Source organism: Schistocerca piceifrons, chromosome 1 (assembly GCF_021461385.2).
Source record: "Schistocerca piceifrons isolate TAMUIC-IGC-003096 chromosome 1, iqSchPice1.1, whole genome shotgun sequence".
Taxonomy (NCBI): Eukaryota; Metazoa; Arthropoda; class Insecta; order Orthoptera; family Acrididae; genus Schistocerca; species Schistocerca piceifrons.
This window is the reverse complement of record NC_060138.1, coordinates 269901838-269929073: the sequence shown is the minus strand read 5'-3', so window position 1 is coordinate 269929073 and position 27236 is coordinate 269901838. Positions and strand designations below refer to the sequence as shown.

The 27236-nt window shown below is 41.0% G+C and overlaps 1 protein-coding gene across 2 annotated transcripts in view; it reads left to right on the top strand.

Annotated features, from left to right (window-relative positions):
- The window catches only part of LOC124791304 (organic cation transporter protein-like), a 137330-nt gene extending 111577 nt beyond the window's left edge, over positions 1 to 25753 (top strand). For both annotated transcript variants that reach the window (XM_047257851.1, XM_047257850.1), the window contains exons 9-11: positions 5766 to 5947; positions 9618 to 9754; positions 24570 to 25753. In XM_047257851.1, the coding sequence (XP_047113807.1) occupies positions 5766 to 5947; positions 9618 to 9754; positions 24570 to 24657 (407 nt within the window). In that variant the 3' untranslated portion in view covers positions 24658 to 25753. The remainder of the gene's footprint in view (positions 1 to 5765; positions 5948 to 9617; positions 9755 to 24569) is intronic.
- Positions 25754 to 27236: the final 1483 nt, after the last annotated feature.

Here is a 27236-nt window from a genome sequence, read left to right as displayed (position 1 = left end):
GGACTTCCTGCCATACATCTCCCAAACGCGTCGCACATGTGCTCTATGGAATATAAGTCGGGGCAACGGGCAAGCCACTCCATTCGCCGAACATCCTCTTATTTCCAAGAGCTGTTCCATCTGCGCAGTTCGATGTGATCGCGTCCTGGCATGCATAAAAAATGAATTCAGGACCGAATTCACCCCTGAAAGGACTCGTGGTAAAGCAGTATAGTGTCACAATAACATTGACCGGAGTGTGTACTGTATGGAAAGACTTAGAGATCAGTACGCCCACGCAACATTATACCTCTTCATATCCTAACAGCTGGACCAATAGTTCGGCAGTGCTGGACGTACCGTCATATACCAGAGATGGGAACATACAGTGCGAACATGATCGCTTTGGTGGTCCAGGTCTTACCGCGCGGGAATGCATGATCTTGCGTGGTCGTACTGACTTCCAGATCTTTGAACACGGTACTCTCACTGGCCAGTATTATTGTGACACTGTATTCCTCCTCTGTATACTTCGTTTCAGAAATGCATTCAGCCATGATGTCTTTTTTATGGATGATAATGCGCGCTCACATGGAACAGCGCAGGTAGAGGAGCTGTTGGAATGAAAGCACATTCATGCTCATAAATTAATGATAATTGCAGAATGTGGTGCCACACAACGTGGCACTACACAGAACTGGCGCTAATAGCATAGGCACATAGGGAACATACACGACACAGATATGCAAGTCCACAGTATTGGTGATAAGTTGAGAAAAACGTCCCGAAACACACGTGCTACAAAATGCCACTGTTTCCTGCGCATGTACCCCGACACCAGTATGGGATATGATAACCACATACACACAAACAGGCCGCACAACCGGTTGGCATACTCTGGATCAGGTGGTCTAGCAGCTGCTGGCCTCCCATTCTTACACCAGTGCCTGTCGGAGCTCCTGAAGTGTCCTAAGGGTTTGAAGACGTGCAGCGATACGTCCAGCGAGAGCATCGCAGATGTGCTCGATGGAGTTTAGGTCTGGAGAACAGGCAGGCCACTCCATTCGCCTGACACCTTCTGTTTTAAGGTATTCTTCCTCTTTGGCAGCTCGGTGGGGCCGTGCGTTATCATCCATCAGGAGGAAGGTGGGACCCACTGCACCCCTGAAAAGGCGGACATACTGGAGCAAAATGACGTCATGATACACCTGACCTGTTACAGTTCCTCTGTCAAAGACGTGCAGGGGTGTACGTGCACCAATCATAATCCCAACTCACACCATCAAACCACGACCTCCATACTGGTCCCTTTCAAGGACATTAAGGGATCACGCCAGATGAAAACCCGTCGAGAATCACTGTTCAGACTATACCTGGACTCGTCCGTGAACATAACCTTGGACCACTATTCCAGTGGCCATGTACTGTGTTCTTGACACCAGACTTTATGGGTTCTCCTGTAACCAGGGGTCAGTGGAACGCACCTTCCAGGTCTCCAGGCGAATAAACCATGTCTGTTCAGTCGTCTGTAGGCTGTGTGTCTGGAGACAACTGTTCCAGTGGCTGCAGTAAGGTCCCGAGCAAGGCTACCTGCAGTACTCCGTGGCCATCTGCGAGCACTGATGGTGAGATATCGGTCTTCTTGTGGTGTTGTACACTGTGGACGTCCCGTACTTTAGCTACTGGACACGGTCTCTGCCTGCTAGAATCGTTGCCATAATCTTGATCACACTTTGTGGCACACGGAGGGCCTGTGCTACAACCTGCTGTGTTTGACCAGCCTCCAGTCGCCTAGTATTCCAACCCTCATAACGTCATCAATATGTGTTCTCTGAGCCATTTTCAACACACATTCACCATTAGCACGTCTGAAAACGTCTGCGCACCTACTCGCTGCACTGTACTCTGACATGCACCAACACACCTCTGCGTATGTGGACTGCTGCCAGCGCCACCGTGCGACGACTGCAGGTCAAATGCACCGCATGGTCATACCCCGAGGTGATTTAAACGCGAAAACCGCCCACCAGAGCGTTGTTGCACCATGTGTCAGCATTAACCTTAATTTATGAGCATAAATGCATATTCAGCCTCCTGTTCCCTTGACTTAAATCCCGTCGACTATGTGCAGGATGCGTCGAGCAGACGTTTTGCAGCACGTCCGCATGCACCAACGGCCACCTAGGTGTTGACAACCATAATGGCGGAGAAATGGAGCATCCTACAAAAACACTCACTGCCGGCCTTGCTGCCAGAACAGGAGCACGTTACAGAGCATGCATTGCCATCAGTGCTGGTCACACACCATGTTAAGAACCAAGCACCACTTTTTTGTACTGTGCGAGGGACCATCATCAATACGCAATGGCTTCAGTGTAATTATTGTCTTCGAATGAAATTGTCATTTCTGTTAGTCGCATTTCCTTCACTTACTTTCTGTATTAAACTGTAGCAGTTCCACGTATGGTCAAAGTATCATAGAGCTATGTTATTTGACATGACACATCATGCGAAAGTTAATTTTGTTTTTCAGTTTTGTATACCTGCGTACGTCACGGTCAGATGCCTTATCCCAGCCCAATCAGTCTGTAGTCTTTCATGAACACATAAGATAACATCATTAATACCATATACTGCGGAACAGAAAAGTGATTTCATTATAAATGGGCGGCGCGTGCTTTGTTTACATATCTAAGTTAGAGAATAGCTAGTGTACTCCTTCAAGAAGGCCCAGAAGGAATGTGACTGTATAATAATCGATGGCAAAATAACAACGTTGACAGAAATTGACAAAAATGTGTACAGAATGACAACACATGGAGCTTACCTCATTAAATAATGCTTATATTATTAAAATGTTTTAATGTAATGTTTAGTTATAATAAAGTGATTTAATATCATTTGTTCAGATCACTGCTACGTACATCGCTTTAACATAACTCCCAAGGAATTGCAAATCAGAAAAATATAGTAAATGAAAGCATATGTTCGAAAATTTGGGAAGTGCTTATCATGCAATTAATTTAAGAACTATGATAGCAACAAGTTTTCGTAACATTGACATAATTTACGTGACATAAAATAAGTGTGCAATAATAATAATAATAATAATAATAATAATAATAATAATAATAATAATAATAATAATAATAATAATAATCATCATCATCAACAGTATCTCACTAACCACTATGGTTGTGAACACAGGTCTGGGAAAGCATGCGACTGAAGACAATTTTTTTTTTTTTTTTTTTTTCATTTTGATGTAGCTTGTAAATTTTTGAGTTACTTGCCTTTTTTTCCGAGACTTTTGCTTTTCATGCTACTTTATTCTCCTAAAGCTAGCTCTGAAATTTGAAAATTGATTTATGCAAAAATACAAACGCTTGTGCCATTTTTACTTTAAGTTTTTTTAATTGTTCTATGGTGGAGGAGGTTAATTATGGCTCCCATGACACTACCGAGCTTGCTTTATATCTGCTGTAAATATCTCCTGCAGGAAATATCGCGGTCACCCCACCAGCTTAAACATTGCCTTATTGACAAGTGAGTTCACTACCACATGTGGAATTCGATGTAATCTTACCCCTGCAGTTAGCACATACCAATTTTTTTTCTTTGTCTCGACTTTGCAGTGGCTGTGTTCCTGCACCCACATATGGGGGCGATGGTTTCTGCAGCCAACAGAGAGTTGATGGTACTGCATTAACCTGTGTGCCTTAGTAATGTCCATGATTGATTGGGCGAGTGATTGATTGGGCGAGTGATTGATTGGGCGAGTGATTGATTGGGCGAGTGATTGATTGGGCGAGTGATTGATTGGGCGAGTGATTGATTGGGCGAGTGATTGATTGGGCGAGTGATTGATTGGGCGAGTGATTGATTGGGCGAGTGATTGATTGGGCGAGTGATTGATTGGGCGAGTGATTGATTGGGCGAGTGATTGATTGGGCGAGTGATTGATTGGGCGAGTGATTGATTGGGCGAGTGATTGATTGGGCGAGTGATTGATTGGGCGAGTGATTGATTGGGCGAGTGATTGATTGGGCGAGTGATTGATTGGGCGAGTGATTGATTGGGCGAGTGATTGATTGGGCGAGTGATTGATTGGGCGAGTGATTGATTGGGCGAGTGATTGATTGGGCCAGTGATTGATTGGGCGAGTGATTGATTGGGCGAGTGATTGATTGGGCGAGTGATTGATTGGGCCAGTGATTGATTGGGCCAGTGATTGATTGGGCGAGTGATTGATTGGGCCAGTGATTGATTGGGCGAGTGATTGATTGGGCCAGTGATTGATTGGGCCAGTGATTGATTGCATTATGATCTGTAACCCCCACATTTGGAATCTGCCATAGTCGACGTGATTCCTATCAACAAAACATTCTTGCACATTGTAATTGACTGTCTAGATCTACATCATACTCCGCAAGCCACCTAATGGTGTATCTGATTCCTCCAACCCTGTTCCACTCGCGAATAGTGCGTGGGAAGAATGCTTATCGGTAAGTCTCACATGATGTCTGTGGCGGTTTCCCCAAGTAGAGTAGTACATGGTACATCCTCGAAGCCGGATTGTACCACGTGCCAGGCACCATTACTTGGAATGGTCTATATTGCTAATAAGCCAACATGGTTCATGGTGCACATTTCCAGATGCAGATTGCCTATTTAACGGCCTCCAGGGTCAACACAAAATTGATTATCAGTATTTTATATAATTATGAACAGAATTTAATAATTTAAATGGCTGTCATAATCTGCTCATTAAGAGGTACAAGCTGATGTTAAACCCTAACACAGTGAGACTAGTTTTACTGTTAGATACTGTGTGCAAGTCTTGCAGCAAAACACACAAAGAACAAATTACTCAGACAATAGTCATCCAGTATAAAAATTCAGCTTCAGTCAGGAGTTCTAATTTAACAGTTCTTTAATACTAATTCTGTTCACAATGCTTCTGTAGACAGTATCCTTGTATAGCACTGAATGTACGTGCAGAATTATATCATTGTGTGACACACATTCACGAGATATGGCATCATAAACACTGAGATGCATGAAAAATTAGTTTTGCTTGGAACCGAGTGCAAATTACAGGGACTTCACTTATCTAGTGTTAGATAATGAGAGCACTTAGCGAATTCCAACAGAGTTTAAATGTACTGGTAGTGTCAGACCTTTTGCAGACTTCTCACTGCTTATATGCTTAACGTCGATCCTAGAACACATCAACGCACTTGTGAAGCAATCAGACGTTTGAAGCTGTTTTATACAGAGAGTTGGATTCTTCACACAATCAAGTGGGGTGGAGTGGCGGAGTTTACTGGTTGCAGACTTTTTTCTGGCCCATTGACCAGTCGCCTCTCCCTCCACTGGCCAGTACAAAGTCCAGTGATGTCCCAGACCATCTCAGGCAGAAATGTTCAGATCTTTGTGGTTACATGAGTGCACTCCCTCCTATACAACTACTACCACTAGTTCAGTCGCTTATGACTGCATAAACTTCGACAAATAATGCGAGGCACAGTTTTAAAATAAAATTTTAAAAAATGACCAGCTTTTGCAATCCATCGTCATAGAAACCTCCGTCTCTTTTTTGACCAGTCCTGAACTAACGTTTGAACGTCATCTTCCTCGTAGTGCTGACCCTCTTTAAGTGCAAGAACCAAATTATCACTAGGTACTAGATTAGGGTCATATGGAGGGTGATAATATTGCTATGTCCTTGACACCGGAAGGTGGGAGGTGTGATGATTGCACTGACGCGGGTCTCCGGGTTGCAGATGCTCTGTGGCTGAAGATAACGCTGGTGATGGCGGGCAAGCTGGCGGTGACCGCATCGTACGGCACGGTGTACATCTTCACGACGGAGCAGTTCCCCACCGTCATCCGCAACGCGGCGCTGGGCACGAGCTCCATGTGCGCACGTGTCGGCGGCATCATTGCGCCCTACCTCAACTTGCTGGTGAGCACGCCTGCCAACCGCATGGCCCAATCTTCCGTCTCCACAGCCCCCCTGTCTGGATTCCTATTTATTTTGTGTTGAGGCCTACCTATGTTTTGTTGCACACTTCACAAAAAGTGAGCCCTCATCAGATACTCAGGTCGACAACTCCTGTGATATACTCAATGTCTCCATCCTGTGGTAGTTGGTAGTTCAGGTCCAATGCATCATTTTTTTTTCTGAGATGTTCTTTAACTTACAAGTCTCAAACCAAAACTCCAAGTAGTGTTTGTTATTGCTGGATTGAAAAAAAACTGACATCTTGCTTGATCAGTGTTGCCAATGTATTATTTAATAAAATCGAAAAATCAGAATCATTGGCCTAATCAGCTCAATATTCTCGAAAACTGTCTATACAACTGCCCAGATTCATATGATACTTGCCCTTGTGGCTTGTGACCTCATTCCCTTGATGTCAAACATGACCTACTTCAGAATCACGCCGTGTTTTGCGAATCAAATTTAATTCCATATAATTTTCAATTAAGCAGACATCCAATTAGGCTGATAATTCAGTACATATAAATGACATCCGGATTCCCTCACGAGTTGTCCATTTGTTTTTATAACAGTCAGAACACAGAAACGGCACACCATGAAGGAATTGTGTGTATGTGGCAGGAAATGTTACATGTGGCGTACGTTTATACATAACCAAACGGTTAAAATTTCAACAAAATTGGATGTTTTATTCGAGAGAAAGAGCTTCACAAATTGAGCAAGTCCGTGATACATTGGTTAACTCCTGGCCCCTATGCAGGCAGTTATTCGACTTGACCTTGATTGGAAGAATTATTGGATGTTGTCCTGAGGGATATCGTGCCAAATCCTGTCTAGTTGGTACGTTAGATCTTCAAAATCCCGAGCTGGTTGGGCAGCTCTCTGTTGTGAAGCGATCTGGCGACCTTGCTGGATAAAGTAAGGTTTGGAAAGCTTGAAGAGAAGCAGTAGAAACTGTCACCATATGCAGTTTGGCATTATCTTGCAGAAGTGCCAAATCCTGTCTAGTTGGTACGTTAGATCTTCAAAATCCCGAGCTGGTTGGGCAGCTCTCTGTTGTGAAGCGATCTGGCGACCTTGCTGGATAAAGTAAGGTTTGGAAAGCTTGAAGAGAAGCAGTAGAAACTGTCACCATATGCAGTTTGGCATTATCTTGCAGAAGTGGAAGCCTAGGATCATCAAGCTACTACTGTGCTGCAAGGATCGCGCAGATAACAAGCAAAGGGGTCCTGATATGAAAAGAAATGGCACTGCAGACCATGATGTCCAAGCTAACATTCAACAAATGGTGACTGACAACTGGTGCACAAAACTATATTCAACCAGAGCCCTAAGTACAGCAAACTCAACAAGAAATCTAACACTGGTAGAGGAGTTGAAGCTAATAAATATATTTACTTTAAAAGTCTTCAGTCATGGCCCATATTACTAAATCTGCCCAAGGAACTTGGTTGAGCTATAGTAAAGTGCCCACCTGGCTTGTGTTGCAAAGAAAACTATTTAAGGTTGCATACACCACATGCACTCTAAAACTAGGAGGTCACAGCCTAATCAATTTCATATAAAAGTACACTGCTCTGCTGATACTCAAGGCCTCTAATATCATAGAAAACAAATACAGCCTGGCCAGTCAGACAGTCGTCTCATTTGTCAAATATGGACCTAACTCCAAAACAGCGTCCATTTACACCTAGCTACATGTGACAATGCAGCAGAAGAGCAACATTGTAGGACATGCTCCCAATCACAGAGAGCAGACTAGAGATAAAATATGATGCAGTCACAGGAAATCCAATCAAGAACAGCACGGAGTCAAAATTTCAACATTACCATAAAAATCACATGGAAACAGTCACAATGCATTTATCAACAGAAGCCAGCAGCACATGGCATAAAGATGTTAACAGGATGTTACTGACCAATGAAAAACTAGCAGGCATACACTTGATCAGGATAGATATCTGTGACATGTGCAGTGAACTAGATGCTCATGAAAGCTTGCAGACAGTTGGAAAAATAGTAAAATAATACTCAGCCTGATAAACAGAATGGTGCCCATTTCACTACAATAACAATCACTGCACCAGACTTTAAGCCATTCCTGATCTGCAAGGTCTGCCACCACATGAGTTGTTACATGCACTGTTCACTCCATCTATCGCCTGTTACATGCTGAACAATTACAATTTCTACTTACCATGGAACCATCACGAGAAAAGAGGGAAACTATGAAAATATGGACTTTTAAAAAGGGCTGCATTAGATATAGCCTTTAAAAAACTGTTATGAATGTTGGCACCCAGGGTGATCAACAACCATACAACAACAACAACAACAACAACAACAAAGTGGCAGTCACAACATCAATACAGGGCAACTGTCAGAGGAAAGAGGTATCCTTGTACATGGAGTTGGCCTACCAGTAACACCTAACCACAATTAACTGGATTAAGCATAAAATCGTTTCTCATTTGCAAGGTTGAGTTAAGAATGTAAGTTCATAAGTCAATAATAAAAGTTCATAATAAGAAAATTCACTGGAATTTGACTCAGAAGAACTGAAGTCCATAGTAGGTCTGATGACGAACAGTCCACGTCTTAGCGTAGAGAATGATCATTTAAAAACTAGCATTTAAGGTCCCCAGAGTATTGTCCACAGAACTGTAGAACCACCCTATTCTTTTCAGGTCCAGTTTAATGTTGTACAGGACACACAGTACTGAAGAACTGTTCAGCCACTATTCAGCAATATGTACTCATACTTTAAACAAATTTTAGTTGGATATAAAATGCGAAGATGGCATCTAATAAAATTTTGTTTCACTAATTTAAGCACTAGCATGCTTCTCACAAATAAGGGGAAGCTCCATCATAAAACTGAAATAAAAATTTTGGGTCTCTTCTTATTTAGGCTTTGTAAACATTACAAATAACCAAATAACTAGGTTTTCCTTACTCTTGTTTTTACTAAAAGTGGGAAGAGTAAGGTAACCACGGTTCCATGTTTTCAATTTTTCTTGAGCCAGAAATAATAACTTTAGTTGCTGACAGCAATAAATGAGCTACATTATCACTAACATTAATTCAAACGAATTCAGAGTGTATGGCTTTTCAGCTTTGTGGCTTACTTCATTTCATGTAAGAGAATATCAACAAATGATTTTTAGGCAAGCTTAGTTAACAATATAATGCAAACAATCTCTGTTGACAATACGATGGCACAAGTTTGCAATAAAGCAAAGCAGAGCAGATTTGGACATAACACGAAATAAATCTATTTTGCTAGTTTGTTGATATTATGTTATGATTTGATGAAACAGATTCATGATGAATGTAATCTTCAAACATTTGAGATCATCAGTTACCTCTTATATTCAGAGCTGCATAGTCATGCAAGCATAATTTTAAACCATATTGTCATTTCCAACCCATTTCCTTCCAAATTTGGGCAGCACATACAAGAGGTTCCTTACAGAGGAGGGCCCAGAACAGGATACATGTGCTGTGTGTGGATAAACTGCTTTTGAGTCTTTTCATCCTTTGTGATGATAGAGAAAGAGATTTCAGTTCAGACTGACCGTGTGTTGGAGATAGTTTCCCCTATAATTTCAGCGTGGCTCTTTTCCAACAGGCAGGTGTGTGGGCTCCGCTGCCACAGCTGCTGTTCGGTGTGCTGACACTTATGGCTGGAGTTCTGGCACTGCTGCTGCCAGAGACACTCAACAAGACTCTCCCTGACACCATTGAGGAGGGAGAGAAGTTTGGCATGTGAGTATAGCACTCCAGGTTCTCATAAAAGTCTCTGAACCCTCACAAACAAATTAATGACACAGTCCTCCTTACACAGAAATGAGTTGTAGCTGGAAGTGTACATCAAGTGAAATATTGTTAGGATGCATACTTTTGGGCATAGAGGAAGAAGATATTGATGAAATTAAATAAATAAAAATTGGAAGGCCACCACACAATAATTATTGCATTACACTTAGAAGACCCACACCTTTCTTGGCAGCTTGTTCTGCACCACTTGACTTGTAATCATTGCACAAATGTATCTTAGACTGGCTTCATGTAACCTGTCTGGCAACCTGTATTGACACATCACAAATAGACAATCATATTTCTCATGTAGCTAGGTGCTTCCTTTAGGGAGAATCATATATCACATCTTTTGTTGGAGACAGAGGAAGGATGCTGTGGGTGCATAACAGTGCCTACATTGCAGATATGTTCAGTTACTTAAAGCAGTTACAGACAAGGAAATGTCTCAAAGAATGTAAATTCAGACAGTGGCCATTTCTTGTATTATATACAGATATTTGTAGAGAACTAACTGCAGGTCCAGAGAGGTTAGCTGAGCTATCTCAGGGCAGTGATATTGATCCAAGTAACTCCATTGAATTACATGTCCACAGACAATGCCACCCAACCTCCTCATAGTGTGGAGCATGTGGGAGAAAGCTGTGTGCACTGGCAGGATGTTGATGTGGTGGAGGCATTAATTGCTGAAATATCATTATTGGAGAGGTGCACCAGAAGCCACGGTGCACTTCCAAAGTGCAAAGTGGGAGGAGCTACCAAAGACTGAGGAAAGGGGGATAGTGATGCAGTGCAGATTGTGTGATGGCAGCAGAAGATGTGATATCATCTGTGATGGGGGAGGGGGCAGTGTACCTAGCATGCTGATTAGAGGCTCGTGAGGTAGCAGTAAAGGTGGCATTATCCTGGAATTGGTGGTGGGAGCAGCATATACAGGGGCTATGACAATGAGGCCTCCATGAGTCATGAAGCAAGATGTTACACCTGCTGTATAGATGAAAGAGGGCAGGAGTTTAGCATGTCTGATTGACCTGGAGACTACGCTGAGGCTTGCCTGCCTCTCTGCAAAACAGGTGGAGATGACTAACAGTGAGTCACATAGGGCAGCATTGATATCTTCCAGCAGAAAGTCACTAATATTTAGTTGTGCTCTGAAATGAGCATGTGTTGGCTGCAAAGGCACCAATGCAAGGCATGCTGCCAGGCAGTCGGCCGAAGTCCATGCAGGCTGTGGTCTGTTTAAGGACACTGTAGTCATTTTTCCTGAGATGATGATGTCAATAGTGTTGGTGTCCTGCTTGACTATGTGATATGGGCCTTTGTAGAAATGGGTTGGGAGGGCGGGGAGATGGGCTTTGCATGATCATTGGGTGGTGGCATGTGGATGTTCCGTCCATGCTCATGCACTCGCTGCACTAGTTCTGTCAGGTCATGGTCCAGTGTTGCTACAACTTGGGTGATAAATTCTGCAGGGAAACAGTGGCTCACCATATAGGACCTCAGCCAGAGAAGCATTCAAATCTTGTTTATGACCAGTCCTAATTCTCAGAAGCAACTAGGACAAGGCATGTAGTGCCATTATTCCATAGTCCATTTGACTGTGGGTGGTAAGTGGTCATATGGAAACAATGGCACCTGCAAAGTTCGCACAGTTCACTGAATAAGGTTGACTTAAACTCCCACCCTTGATCTGTTGTGAGTGACAGGGCAAACAAACCTCGCAATCCAGTTGCAAAGGCCCTGGCAACTCTGTCAACTAAAGTGTCGGGTAACTGGGTGGCCTCAATCCAATGCATCCTATGGTCAGTCATGGATGTACTTAGAACCCTGCGAGTCGGGGAGTGGCATGGCTAAATCAATATGGCCTTGTTGAAAATGCTCCTTTGCGACAGAGAATTTCCAAAAGTGGAGCTGAGTGGGGCATCCTACCTTTACCTGTCGACAGGGGATGCAGGCCTCGGTCCATACCATGCAATTGTGCTTGACGTTAGCTCAGATGAAACATTCTGTGACTAATTTGAGTGTGGGATGCACTCTGGGGTGTGCAAGATTGTGCAGCAAGTCTGACACTGTTTTCCAAGAGGATTGCAGGACAGATGGTTTATCTTCTCTTGTGACACATTACACCAAACAAGGTTTGGTGACTCCTGGAAGTGTGCGCTGTTGTAGTTGTAGCCCAGTGTCTTGTCCTGTGAGTAGTTGTTGCAGGTTGCGGTCTTTGGCCCTTGCCAGTGAGTAGATCAAAGTCAGCTGAGTATATGTGACTGTCAAGCAAGACTGTTAGTCCATGATTATATTTTCTGCACCTTGGGTGCGTCTGATGTCATTGGTAAATTGTGAGACCAGGTTGAGATGGTGAAAGGAGCCTCGGCATGGTGTTAACAGAAGCGTTTTTCGTAGTGCGTGCAAGAGGCTTCTGGTCAGTGTAAATGGTTAGAGGGCATCCTTCAGTGTCATCCTGGAAATAGCAGATCACCTCATAGATGGCCAAGAGCTCTCTATCAGAAGTGGACCATTCTGAGTATCAGTCAACTTTCGCAAGAGGAGATGCAGCAGTGTATCACACCAGTGATCTCTTGGTGCAGTACCATGCCAATCACACAGTTGATGGCATCTGCAATGATCATGAGGAGTGTGTCCAGTAATGGAAGGGTCAGGGTGACAGCTTGTGTGAGGTTAGATTTTACCTTGTGGAAGACTGTTTGCATTTCATGGGTCCACCTCAGGTATCATTTTCTGGTGATGTTCTTGCCATGCAGTGGCTCAGGTGGAGACAAGTGTGTTTCAGCAGCATGTGGGAGATGATACCTGTAAAAGTTGATACCCCAAGGAAATGTCATAGTTCTTGATAGTCCGAAGGGGATGGGAGAAGGGAGAAGGAAGATTTGTTTCCTTTTCTCTGGCTTGGGGCATATCCTCAAGTGTCAACTGATGGCCAATGAAGGTGACACTTGAATTCCACAGTTGGCACTTGCCTTAATTGATTATGACACCATGTGCTCCTAACTCATCCAACATTGTGCATAAATGAATTACATGCTCATCGGGAGACTGTGAGAAAATTATCGGTTCATCGAGGTAAGCATAGCAGAAGCACATGTTAAATAGGAGGCTGTCAATAAACCTCTGCCAGGTATGTGCCACATTTTTTAACCCATACAGCATAAATAAGAACTTGAAATGACAGTATGGCATGATTATTGCAGTTATTGATATATACTCATCAGCCATAGGTGTCTGTAAATAGGCCCTTCTACTATCAACAACACTAAATATGATGGCACCAGAAAGTTCATGTGTGAAGTTGTGTAAGTTTGGTACACAGTAGTTGTCTATTATAGTCTGGGCATTCAGGTACGATAATTACCACACAATTGCAAAGTGGTATCCTTTTTGAGGACAAACTTGATAGGAGAGGCCCTGTCAGATGGCTGTACAGTACCAGCACACAAGAGTTTGTCAGTGGCGGCTTTTGCCACTTTGCGTTTGTGGGGAGATAGGCAGTGAGGTGGGGTGTTGGTGGATCAGCAGGCTGGGGGTGGTGTTGATAAGACAAAATGTCCTGTCATGGATGGTACAAATAGTCTGTGGTGAGATAGGCTGGCATGAAGTAGGGACTGAGGGCATAGCACTAGGTGTTGTAGTAACTCCATCATCAATGGACAACTCCATCATGGAGGCACTGTCAATAACACTAAGTGTGGCTGGGTGAGCGCAATTAGGTAATGGCAGTTGACTGACCTATTTTGAGCCTGATCTGCTGTCTTAGTTATTGGACAGTGGGTGTTGACGTTGCAGAATGGTGAGTTTCTGTTGAGTCATATGAAGCTCGGTAGGTGTCTCGGCCATGGGAGAGTGGAGGTGGTCATTGGTTGCTCTTATACCCAAGTTGGAACCCCAGTGTTTAGAGTGAATAACAGAGGTCATGAAGGGCTCTTCCAGGAGCATTTAACATTTCAAGATAAGATCAAGAGATGTCTGACAGTGAAGTAAGAGATGGTGGCATACCATTGGCAGGAGGGGAGTCTCGGATCTTGCTGCTGATTGGCTGTTGGCCATAGTGGTGCAGAAGCAGAGTGCAGTACAGGTCTGGAAGTAAACGGTAGTGTCTGAGTAAGTCAACTCCTAAGACAGGTTCCATCATTCCAGCCACCAAGAATGTCCAAGGCATAGATGGGTGGTTACTGAGATAGAGATTGATGGGGGCTGTTCCAGTCACCAGCATCATGGAGTCATTAGCTGCACGCAATTTCATGGGTAAAAATGAAAGTGTAGCAGGAGCGAGAGAAGATGGAGTCATGATGATGACATTGGCTTTGGTGTTGACTAGATGGTAAGAAATCAGTTGTGCATCATAATGAAGAGGTGAGAGCTATCTGGTCATAGATGAGACCTGCAGATGCTACCAGGAAGTGGTGATTTGCTGACATTGTACACTACTATCATGGTGCAAGATCATGCTGAGTATGAGCAAGGCTGTCTACAGAGCAGCATGTCAGAGCCAAAGCAATTGTGTAACCAACAGAGGCAATGCACATGGGCGGCATAGTGCCCAGCCAACTTGCAGTGTTCTGACGGGCAGGCACAGGTCAATGACCAGGCAGAGACACACTGGTGGTAGCCTGCACTGTAAGCTTTTGTTTATGTTCTTCACATGGGAGACTGTACAGAGCAGCTGGAGGTGATGGCTCAGCAAGGTTCGGCAAGTCCAGATAGATGTCACATGGCTGGCATCTGCATGATAGGAGGTGCACAGTAGTGGCCGAGAGTGCTGGCAGGGCATCAGCTCAAGCATAACTGTTTGAATGCTCCCCCACAGTTTTAAGAGCCACAAAGGGCACAGTGTACAATCTGGGAAGAGGCTAGTATCAATTTGCAGGTGAAGCTTGCACCCTAGCTCGGAAGTTGTGTTGTGAGAGAGTGAGGTTTCACTTAGGCACTAGACGAAGTTGTTGCTCTTGCAAGTGGGATAGGCACTGAAGCAGAAGTGCCTTGACAATCTCATACTTGTTTCTTTGTGTGGGAACATCAAGCAGAAAGGCACTAGTGAGATTGGCATTATCACTGAGGTGGTTGAGAAGAAATGAAAATTTGTCATTTTACTCAGTGATACCTGTAGATTGCATTATGCACTCTCACTAAGAGTGAACCACAGCATAGGCAAGTCCACATTCAGTAGAGGTAGTTTCAGCTAAAGACATGTGGAATGGTAAGGGCCATGATTATGTGAGGCTGACCCCATCATAAGATTGGCATTGTCCAATGTGGTATACAAGGCAGGAGTGAAGGCATCATGAAGTGGTGCATCATAAAGTGGCTAAAGGATACGTGGCTTAGTAGGTGCAACACGCATGGAAGCATCAGGGAGTGGTGTGTCATAAAGTCTTCTTCTTCTCTTCTGTAGTGGTCAATCCAAGGATTGGTTTGCAACAGCTACAATGGCAGCTTGTCTCCATTCTGTGCGTCTTTCAGCTTTTCTCTTCATTTCTTTATAGGTGTTACATCCCACATCTTTCACGATTTGATCCATGTACCTCAGTCATGGTCTTCCTCTTGGTCTTTTTCCCTTGACATATCCCTCTATGATTGTGTTCAGGAGTCCTTTATGTCTTAATAGATGGCTTGTAAATTGGACTCTACTTTTAACAGTGAAACTCCAGAAGCTTCTCTTCTCACTTGCTCTTTCCAGAACCACTTCGTTTGTGACTTTGTCGATCCATTTTATTTTGAGCATGCGTCTATAGCACCACATTTCAAAAGAATTTAGCTTCTGCTGTTCCTCTGTCCCGAGAGTCCATGTTTCACACCCATAGCATGCCACACTCCACACATATGATTTCAAAAATCTTTTCCTGGTTTCAAGGCTGATACTCTTAGATGTTAATATGTTTTTCTTCTTGTTAAAAGCAGCCTTTGCTTGAGCTATTCTACTTCTCACTTCTGCCTTGCTCCTTCCATCCCTGGTAACATTACTGCCCAGATAAGTAAATTTATCAACTTGTTCAAGCAGTTCATTGCCTACATGAACTTGGACTTTCACTTGATCTTCTTTGTCGCACGCCATTACTTTTGTTTTTGCTTTATTAATTCTCATATTATATTCTTCACCCATAACTTTATCCATTCTATTCAGTAGGACTACAAGATCTTCTTCATTTTCAGCCAGGACAGCTATATCATCGGCATATCTTATCATATCTATTCATTGGCCATGAATTACTACACCTGTCTGTGAATTTTCCCTTACTTTTTTCAGCACCTCTTCAATGTATACGTTAAAGATAACGGGATAGTGCGCAACCTTGCCGGACACCTTTCTGTATCTGCACCTCTTCTTGTTTTGTCCATCCACGGATAACTGCTGTCTCGTTTTTGTACAGGTTCCATATCATTTTTCTATCTTTATGGTCTATTCCTACTTTTTTGAGTACCTCAAACATCTTATCCCATTTAACATTATCAAAGGCTTTCTCTACATCTACGAAAGCTATGTATGTTTTCAGGTTCTTATCTAGTCATTTCTCTATTATTAGTTTTAGAGCAAATATTGCTTCTCTGGTTCCTCTATCTTTCATAAAGTAGTGAAGAGAAACTTGACACAGTAGGTGTGACAGGAGTGGAAGTATTGGGGTGGACCACAGTCATGATGAGATTAAGATGTGTGGTGCATTAGATGTGTGATCTGAGCATGAAGGTGGGCATGACCAGCAGTATGGTGGTGCAAAGTGCTAGTCCATGGGAGCATGGGAGCTGCCAGATGCTGTGAGTATATGGTATGCTCATGAGGTAATGAATCTGGTAACATAGTTTTGCTGCAGTGCATCACACACAGTGGTGGTGGCTCCAAGTGAATGTGGGGTGGCTGATGGAGATGCCAGCACCACCGTGGCACCTGAGTGATGTTGCGGCACAAATCACATGGGCAAACACTGCATGACAACCCAGTCCATGTTGGGTGTCTCACTTTTACATCTAAGAAGATCACTTGAACCCATGTTATTTCATATGGGAGGTAGTAAATAGTTAGAAACAATTTCAGGGTTATTTATTGGGGGGCACTGTTCACCAACTATCATGACCCGTATAGTTTTCCAAAACACTAGGAATGTTAATGCACGCAGGTTTACTGGCAGTATAAGTGTGTTCCTAGTAACAAGTGTCATTATCTCTCATAGGGGAGCTTGGAGCACTGTGTGTTCTGATGAATGGGGTGGAAAGCCATAGATTATCTGGAATCACATTCGTTGTCATAGCAGAATTGTTGACAAATGGTCACCGGGCACTGGTCACACTGAGGATTCGACATGTTGGCTGGTTTGGTGTGAAGCAGTGTGAGCCTGGTGTGGTAGATGTGTAAACAATGGAAGCATTGTTGGTGGTTCACTACAAACTGTTGGATGAGACACTTCACCCAGGTTTTGGTGAAATTATAACAAACTGAGGCCTGGAAAGTTCATGGAATTCACTGGCATTAACAAAGAGATGAGACTGATGTTCCTTGGAGCAGGAAATGGCTGAATGGATAGCTGTGTCACTGTAGGACAATCGACCGGTGTGGGAGATTTTACAATTTAAACATAATACGGTTGAAATTCTTGAGTCAGCATTGTGGGAGGTGTGGCACTCCGAGTAGTAGCTATGTATAACTACTACTAACAGGTTGTACAATTCCATACAAATATATTTTATTGTCCTACAAGGTACAAAGCATGTGTGTCACAAACAGTAATCAGAGTGAACTAACTGCACATCTAGAGAGGTTAGTTGAGCTACCTCAGGGCAGAAACATTGTTCTGGGTAACTCCACAGTGTTATGTCCCCAAAAATTCATCCACTTCTGCTTGGTGGATTGAATTGTGCTTTGTTTGTATTAACACTCAAACATTACATGTTTTTATTATTTCAAAACAAGAAAGAACCCATAATACTGCATTTACAGTATGTAATTTTTAACTGCTAATAGAAATTCATGTGCTTAAGTGATAAATGGTTGTTTTGTTATGTTTTATTTAAAATTGTTACCTAATAATTGTACTGCATAATGTTTAATTCAATTCCTCAAGCAGAAATGGATGAGTTAAGCATCTGAAGTGAAACCATTGTAGAACAGAAATGGTACATTTCTGGACGTGGGCATTTATCCAAAATATTATGTACTCACTCCTCTCTAAAAGTCCCAGAATTTTGTAATGAGAATTTCCAAATGCCTACATTTATATCTGTATCTACATCTACATCTGTACAGTGCAAACCATCGTGAGGTATATGGCAGTGTGTGTGTCCCATTGTACCTGTTATTTGAATTTATTCCTGTTCCATTCACATACGCAGTGTGAGAAGAATGATTGTTTGAATGCCTCTATGCATGCAGTAAATATTCTAATCTTATCATCACAATCCCTGTGTGAGCTATATGTAGAGGATTGTAGTATAACTGTTTTATTGTACTTCTGATAACCTTAAGTTTAATGGGAATTTCCTTTGTTTTTGTCTGGTCTAACATAGGTAATTAACAGAAAAAATCCAAGAACAGATCCTTGATGAGTTCATCTTTTTATAAGTAATTATGATCTCTGCTTATTTCCATAAACTATCTGTAGTTTCCAGAATGAGATTTTCACTCTGCAGCGGAGTGTGTGCTGATATGAAACTTGCTGGGAGATTGGTAGAGCACTTGCCCGCGAAAGGCAAAGGTCCCGAGTTCAAGTCTTGGTCTGGCACACAGTTTTAATCTGCCAGGAAGTTTCATATCTGTAGTTTGTTGTTTTAGCTGCACTCAAATAACCTGAGAGAGCTATCTTCAGTGTTTTCCAGAGATAAAAGCTTAAAATTCATGTGTTTCAGAACAGTGATCTCCCACCATACCCTCCACAAATGCTGTTCATCAAGATTTCTCTTGCTTTTACTATTTACAGATGAGATGTAAAGGCAACCTATTGTTCATCTAAGATTTTGTTACTTTGAAAATAACCATACGGTATACTTGCTTGTTTATGTAGTTTTATACTATTTTGGATATGACAGTTACAACTGAGATAGGCCTAAATTATTTGGCACTGTTTTTGTGCACTCACAAAGTAACTACAAAAATTCATTTTTCTAATATTCTTGTCTATAGTAAAAGTAATGTCTTGTTATTTTTCTCTACTATAAAATTTGTAAAAAAATTAATGAACCCCAAAAAGCCCGCTGGTTTTGAATTTGCTTAATTTGACTGCATGTAGTATGATATGATAAAAAGCCCAATTAATCTCATGTAGGGCTGTGATGCAACCCCTTCGAATGTTTTTGGCTATTATAATGTGGGTAAAACTTCATCAGATGGATATTTCACTTCCAAAATTGCCTCCATCACAGATACACTGACAATTACCAGACCTATGGTACGGGATCCTTATTTTTATTTGAGCTAACTTCATGAAGCCATTAGAACCATACACTATAATGTATGATAGATCCCTCAAACAAAAAACTGTGCTCAGTTCTTGGAAAAGGGGCAGGTCTCACCCATTTAAAAGAAGGGTAGTAGAAGTGGTCCAATATTCTTGTCATGGATTTATTGTAGAATCTTACAACATATTCTGAGATCAAACATAATGAGGTATCTTGAACAGAATGCCCTCCTCAACACCAACCAGCATGGGTTTCAAAACCATCAATCATGTGAAACCCAGCCCCCATTTTACTCACATGATACTCTGAAAGTATTGGATCAAGGCAACCAGGTAGATACAGTGTTTCTTGATTTTCAGAAAGCATTTGAATCAGTACCACACCTGTGCTTATTGCCAAAAGTATGATCATATGGGGTATCATGTGAAATTAGTGACTTTTTAGTAGAGAGGACACAGCACGTTATCTTGGTTGGAGAGTCATTCTCAGCTGTAGTAGTAAGTTCAGATATTGCCCAAGAAAGTGTGTTGTGACCTTTGCCCATTCATGTTTTATATTAATGACCTTGCAAACAATATTAATAGTAAAACCAGGCTTTTGCGGGTGATGCAGTTGTTTATAATGAATTGGCCAACTTGTACAAATATCTCTTTGAAGAGAGATGAAATGGAATGATCACAAAGGTTCATTCATGGGTAAAGCAGGTGGTAGACTTTGCTTTATTGTTAGGATACCAAACAGATTGCTTACAAATCACTTGTGTGACCCATCTTAGAATATTGCTCAAGTTTACAAGACCTGTATCAGATAGGACTAACAGGGGATATTCAACATATACGGAGGAGGGCAGCACAAATGGTCACAGGTTTGTTTAATGCATCAGAGTGGCTGAAGAACTGAAATGGCAGACTCTTGAAGCAAGATGTAAACTATCCTGAGAAAGTCTTTTAACAAAGTTTCAAGAACAAGCTTTAAATGATTACTCTAGGGATATACAACAACCCCATGCCTATCGGTCACACAGGAATCATGAGGATAATAGTCGAATAATTACTACATGCACAGAGGTATTCAATCAGTCATTCCTCCCACATTTCATACATGAATGGAACAGGAAGGAACACTAATAACTGGTACAATGGGATGTACCCTCTGCTGTGCACCTCACAGTGGGTGCAGAGTGTAGATATGTAGAGGTTATTCTGTGGTTATTTGAACCATAGGAGTCTACACTTCAACAGTTACATTAAATACAGAATGAATTTTCACTCTGCAGAGGAGTATGCACTGTTCTGAAACTTCTTGTGAGCTACAAATGTGTGTTGCATTGGGAAGCTATACCTGAACCTGAAATCTTTCAGAATCCATTGATGATGGATTTAGAACCTCATCCAAATACCACTACACACCATCAGGAGTGCACCCTGTCTTCCCTACCCAAGCAAGCAACTCCTCCCATAATTAAGGAAAATGCCACACAAAAAGTTGTTACAAATTGGAGAAAGTGGCAGCTAAGCCTTTGGATTGGTGAGCCCTCTCCCTTTCAGTGGTCAAAGACCTTGATATCCACATGGTGAAACCAGAGAGCCAGGCATCACATTATGTTGCCCCTGATGTCTTGGGTAAGTTGCCTCTGCCAAGGAAGGAGGACAAGGATAACCATCACTACTAAATGACTCCCAGAGTGCCTTCTGTGTTGCAGCAGAACTTAAATGGGTACTGATCACATTTGGTAGAATTACAGCTCCTGGCTCAGGAGAGATTGTTCTGCAACTACTTACAAAGGATTCATTTTAAAGTTATTGAGGCACTTGCATTAAGGGGCTGCTGCCCCTAAAGGAATCATTGCACTCGTTTAAGTAAATATTTTTTGAGTTTATTTTCTGAAACTTCTGAAACACTTTTTTATTCTGAGCTACAAGTAAGTTCACCTTTGGTACAAAAGTGTCAGTATTAGTATTGTTCATCTCTGCTTTAGCATTATACTTCAAAACCGACTTTCACAAGAAACTGAAAATTCTCCTCACTAGAATCTTTTATCTCTAACCAGTATCTGTAATTTTAATTTTGTTGTTGTTTCTCAAAATATATATACCTTTTTAGATTTGTCAAGAGGGCATATAAATCTACATCTACATCTGCATTTATATAGTGCAAACCAGCATGAGGTGCTTGGCAGAGGGTACATCGCATTGTACCAGTTATAAGAGTTTCTTCCTGTTCCATTCCTGCATAGAGGGTGGGAAGAATGATGCGATTACAGAAGCGTCCGATTCCACCTGTCTGTTTTGAACCATGACGTCACCAATATGGTGGAAATGACCATTTTCAGCGTCTCTAATATGGCGCCTATGATGTCATTACATAAACATGACAACAAACATGAAAATACATGTAAAAACAATAAACACATCTCCCTCCAAAATTTAATCAAACTAATGGGATCAACACAAGAAATTGGGGGATTTTGGTTGGGGACAAACTAAATATAAACACATACAGACACACACCACCATCCAAAATCACACAAGATGACAACATAAAAACAACACACAATTCCCAAATCCCACTACACTCACAATATCCACAGGAATCGATCACTTTCCTTCACATACATAGCTCAACCACAATTGTCGATACTGCAAAATAAAAACCAACACCCAAAAATCATTATCACAGCACAACTATCAATACCACAAAAAAAAAAAAAAAAAATTTGGTATCGGACACTTCCCTTGAGCTATATAGGTCAATTATGATACCAAAAAAATTGGAATTGGATACTACCCTTAAGTTACACTCTACCAACTCCAACCACCCCTCCCCCTCCCCCCCCCCACCCAATCTTCACCGTCCCCCAAAAACAAAAATCCACTGACAAATAAGATCAGAAAATAAACGAAACTCGATCACACACAACAACTCAAAAAAACTGCAACAAAACAGGTCCTCCACAATATAATCATAAAATACCCCCCCCACCCAACTCTTCCCCACCCAGTGACTGATTTAACTGCCCCCCCCCCCCCACACCCCAGTCTCATAATTCTTGAACTCTAAACTATTATTGACAACTAAATGATGATAACCCCTATTCCCCAACCCCCTATAAGATGAAAAAGCATATAAAACTACCGTACTCCCCTCCTCTATATACTCTTCAATTGATCTCACCAATTCCCTCTTTGTACACCCTTCCAAAACCCTGAAAGCATACTCTGCATACCCACCTCCCAAAATAACGGCCTCTCACACTCACAAACCTTCCATATTTCCTCTTCCCAAACTGAGACTCATCTACCCCAACCACCACCCCCAACCCACCCTGTACTTAACATATTCAGAACAAGCTTCCCTACAAAAAGAAAACCAGTCTAAAATGGTCCTCTCACTCTCATCAGTCTCATTTGCACAAAAACTGATGGAGGATCTATAACAAAAATAATACATTATCAAAACAATCTCTCTCGTGGCCAACCTAGACTTCTTCAACCATTTACCACACCTAATGGACTGCCAAAGGTTATCCCTTCGGTACCGCCACATGAACAGTCCCTGTTTAGAGACATTGGAACTCCGGCCAATCGCTTATTCTCTTTGCGGTCACTACACTTCACTATTTCAGCCAACAGTCCAAACATCTGAAAAAATTTAATGAGGGATGTCATGTCATCCCCCATCTCAGCCCATAACCATGAACTGTTAAATTTAAATGTCACATCCATACCTAACAGAAGAAGCCACAAAATAAATTAAATGCCTCACTGCATGACAATCAGCAAACGATTAACACCAATCAATGCTGCAATAACATAAACACAAAAAAATTAATTCTAAACTCACTGAAACTAATTTCCATTCTTCAGTCACAGTCAATAAAAATTGATTCACACTTTGACCAATGACACTCATATGAACCAAATACACCACAAAACATGCGGACCTTAAACACACCACCAGAGGACACCACCAACTGCAGCAAGAGGACGTCTACAAACACAACAAATTCAAACTAAACTCCACACCATAACACAAGAAGATGATATCTACAAACATAACCAACTCATAAACTAAACTCCACCCCGTCATGACGTCATGGATCAAAGCCGACGGGTGGGATCAGGTGCCGCCATTGACCCAGAACAATTATTTAAATGCCTCAGTGTGTGCAGTATATTGTGCTAATCTTATCTTCACAATACTCATGTGAGCAATAGATAGGAGGTTGTAGTATATTCCTAGAGTACGTCCAATATCCGCCATTAGTCCTATCTTGTCTGGGTCCCACATACAGTATGAAAGAAAAACAGATACTAATTAACACAGTTGTGACCTATATCTTTCTGTTGTTGTTCATAAGGTAATAGGATGACAGACTTTAACTACAAAATATTATTTCTGTATTTGTTTGTCTGTCCAGGGACCACCTCACAATTGTACCGGATTTGTCGTCATAATACAGTGAAAATAAATAGCTCAAAAATATATACGTACACAGAATATATAAGTATACTTTCATAAGGACAGAACTGGTGGTCAGTCAGGGCCTTGATGAAGTAACCATCCTGGCATTTGACTGAAACAACTGGGGACGGAAAACCTAAGTCAGAACAGTTGGACAGGGCAAACTCCATCTAAATATGTCAGTGTCTTAATGATTGCACTTTCTCATTCCATTGGTATCTAATGCAAAATTTTGTTTGATATAAATACAGTTTTCCTCTTCATTCCTGAACACATCAATGACACCCACTAGTGACTTTGGAACCATGAAAATGGTCTACACTCCTTGCACTAACTCCAGTCCTTTTGGAAAACTGACTTTCACGCATAAATGTTTCTCTGTTTCTCACACTAAACACGTTCTCTACTCAGTCCACCTAAAAAACTGAGTCTGCATCCTCTCATTATGAGGGAGATGTTGAACTCAAGAGAATCACAAGACATTACTATCATGCACTAAAGAGTTGTGCTTGATGGCATAATGTTGCTCTAAATTCTGCTGTTCCATTTTTGTAAAACACAACAAAAACACAGCTTCACTGATAGCACTTTCAAAAATCATGTAGTGCTGTACAGAGCTGAAACTCAGAATGAGCTCCTGGAAGGGATGAAAACGCTGGTCTTCACAAGTAGAAAAACACTGCATTGCCAAATCTCTCACAATTTTGTCAGTCTCACAACTTTTTTTCACACATCTTGAAACCGATTTGTAAGTAACTGTATTACCTATGTTGTTAAAGTTCATTCATTTATTGATTTACAGTACTGTGTAACAGGAGTTTTAGAAAGTATCTGTTAGCATAATTTTTTATGTAGCTAGGAGGTAGCCTACATAAAAACTAATAATGATGATTTCATTCTTTTATAGGAAACCAGCAGAAGATATTGAGAAGGCACCAGCAGAGACAGCTAAGAAAAGTTCTAAAGCAATTCTAATAATAAAAAGACACACATGATGCTTGTCACTTGAAAGTACGGTAATAGAGAGAACTTGAATTGCAAAAGAGCGTTGAGTAAGACTGATTACATGATATGAAAGTTTGTATATGTATATACAGAACAATTCAGGGAGTAGTAAGTAATGTGCAGTCAGTGCAAGATGAATTGTTTTCCACATGTAATTTTGACAGACTGCAGTAGCTTGGTCATGTTATGTACTAAGCTTAATCTCTACCTGTAGCTTTATAGTGAAGTATTAAAGTTGTTACCAGAGACAGCTTCTGTAGCATATTAATTAGTCAGAATTTATGTAGTTAATACATAATCAGTTTTATCAGCAAGCAAATATCATCCTTCATACAAATAATTTTCATCACAACAGTTAATTTATTTAAGAGGAGAGGTTATCTCCAATTTATCACAGTGGCTTATTTATCACATTTAGATCTCAAGTGCTTGAGAGATTAAGAGTACAGAAAAATCTAGTATTTGAGCCATTAGTACACAAACTACTAATATTGCTAGGTAATTCTGGAATCTGAATTCATTCATTACTCATCTGTCATTGTTTCAGATGCATTTTTCTATTTCTTGGTCTTCTTTCTGTCTGTCTCCCTGACAGTTTATTTTCTGTGACATCTCTATCTCATATCACACACCTATTTCTTCAGTATTTGAAAGCTCCATTTCTCATCTCTACATCTAACAAATAAGTGTTCTTAGCTAATACATTAGCTTCATATAATTAACCCTCAGAATTATTACTAACTGTTCTTCCTGTAAACTCCACTTTTGTAAATATTCTGATGTGTTGTCTATCTATGATACCAATGTAGAGAACATTATTAGGTGATTGTACAAGTAGACCTACCATGTGTTATGCTGAGCTGCCATTGGTTGCTGTAAATCTCATATTAATTAACTGTGTACACTATTCATTGTTAAATGGAGAAAAAATTTGATTTCTAATTCTGGAAATCAGCAATTTTAGAAAATTTTTATGTCTTTATGAGTGCGAAAGGTATGAACTTTGTTCATAAGTTCACAATTTTGTGATTGTGATCACAGATAAATGTAAATATATTTATACAAAATAAATCTTTTTGTAACAGAGAACATTTAATTACTTGGATTTAGATAATTCACTGCCTTTTCACATCTTCCTATACCATTCAAAAGTGAGACTGTAACACACTATTTTTAAATAGTGAAAATTAATTTTATATTTGCCTTCGTTTTGTAATCTGCTAAGTTTTCTATTATTTATAAATTGTTCATTAATTCCTACAGATGATTCAGATACTGTTTTGTAGTTTAGCATCAAAGAAAATGTGTAGACATGAAGTTGATTTGTAATATTTCAAGGGTGTATCCAACAGAAGGCAGAGAATGACCACTGGTCTCCTACATCCCAACCAGTCCCCAAGGTGAAAAAATAGTCTTCCATCAGAACTTAAATACTGCTCTATCATGCACAAACAAATCAATTCGAGTTAGAAAAAAAACCAGAACAGGCAATGTATATTGACTATAGTGGGAAGTGTATTCAGTGCCACTTGTACTGAAACCTCAAAACAATTTCACAATTTACCACTGTTCTTCTTATTGTTTAACAGGTTTAACACAGGCCATGAAGTATGCTGAAACCAGCAAAATAGTTCACATTAGTGTAGCAATGTTTTCCAAGTGTTTTATGTAGTTGAGACACCCACCTTAAATTTTAATTCATTAATGATTTATTTAACATTCTATAAACTGTATCCATGCTCACTTCAACAAATTAGAGGTTATATTTAAATCAAACTCTTTGGTACACAAAAAATTATTTATTCACAGTTCCACACTGTCATCTAGTGAAAAAAATACGAGCTAACTAACAGACCAAATTAGTGACTAGATTCAAGACTACCCTGCACATACATCCTAAAGTTGCTCTTAACAGAACAAAACTGCAGACATAAAGGTAATTTCAGAAGTAGCTTAAGAAAGTGTGAAAGGACAGTTACTGTTAATGATACATGTAAATGATCTAGTAGAAAATGTCGGAAGCATGAGGCTGTTCGCAGTTGATGTGGTTGTCCATAAGAAGGTAGAATACCAGATGACTGTTGGGATTTGCAGGAAGACCTGTACAGGACAGATTAATCGTGCAGGGACTGGCAGTTGACCCTGAAAGCAAATAAATGTAACATATTGTGCATACATAGAAGGAAAAAATCTACTACTGTACAACTAATCTACTGACAACAAATTCCTAGAAACAGTATCTACTGTAATGTATTCAGGAATAACCATGTGGTGCAGTGTTAAGTAGAATGACCACATAAAGCAAACTGTGAGAAAAGCAACTGCCAGGCTGAGATTCATAGGAAGAATATTCAGTAAATGTAACTAATCCATGACAGATGTGGCTTACAAAACACTTGTTCAACCAGTTCATAAGTACTGTCTCAGTTTGGAATCCATACTGGCTATAATTAATGGAAGAGAGAGAAGATTCAACAAAGAGTTGAGTATTTTGCCACAGAATGATTTAGTTTATAAGAGAGCATTACAGAGATACTCAACAAATTTCAGTGACACGCTACAAGAAAGG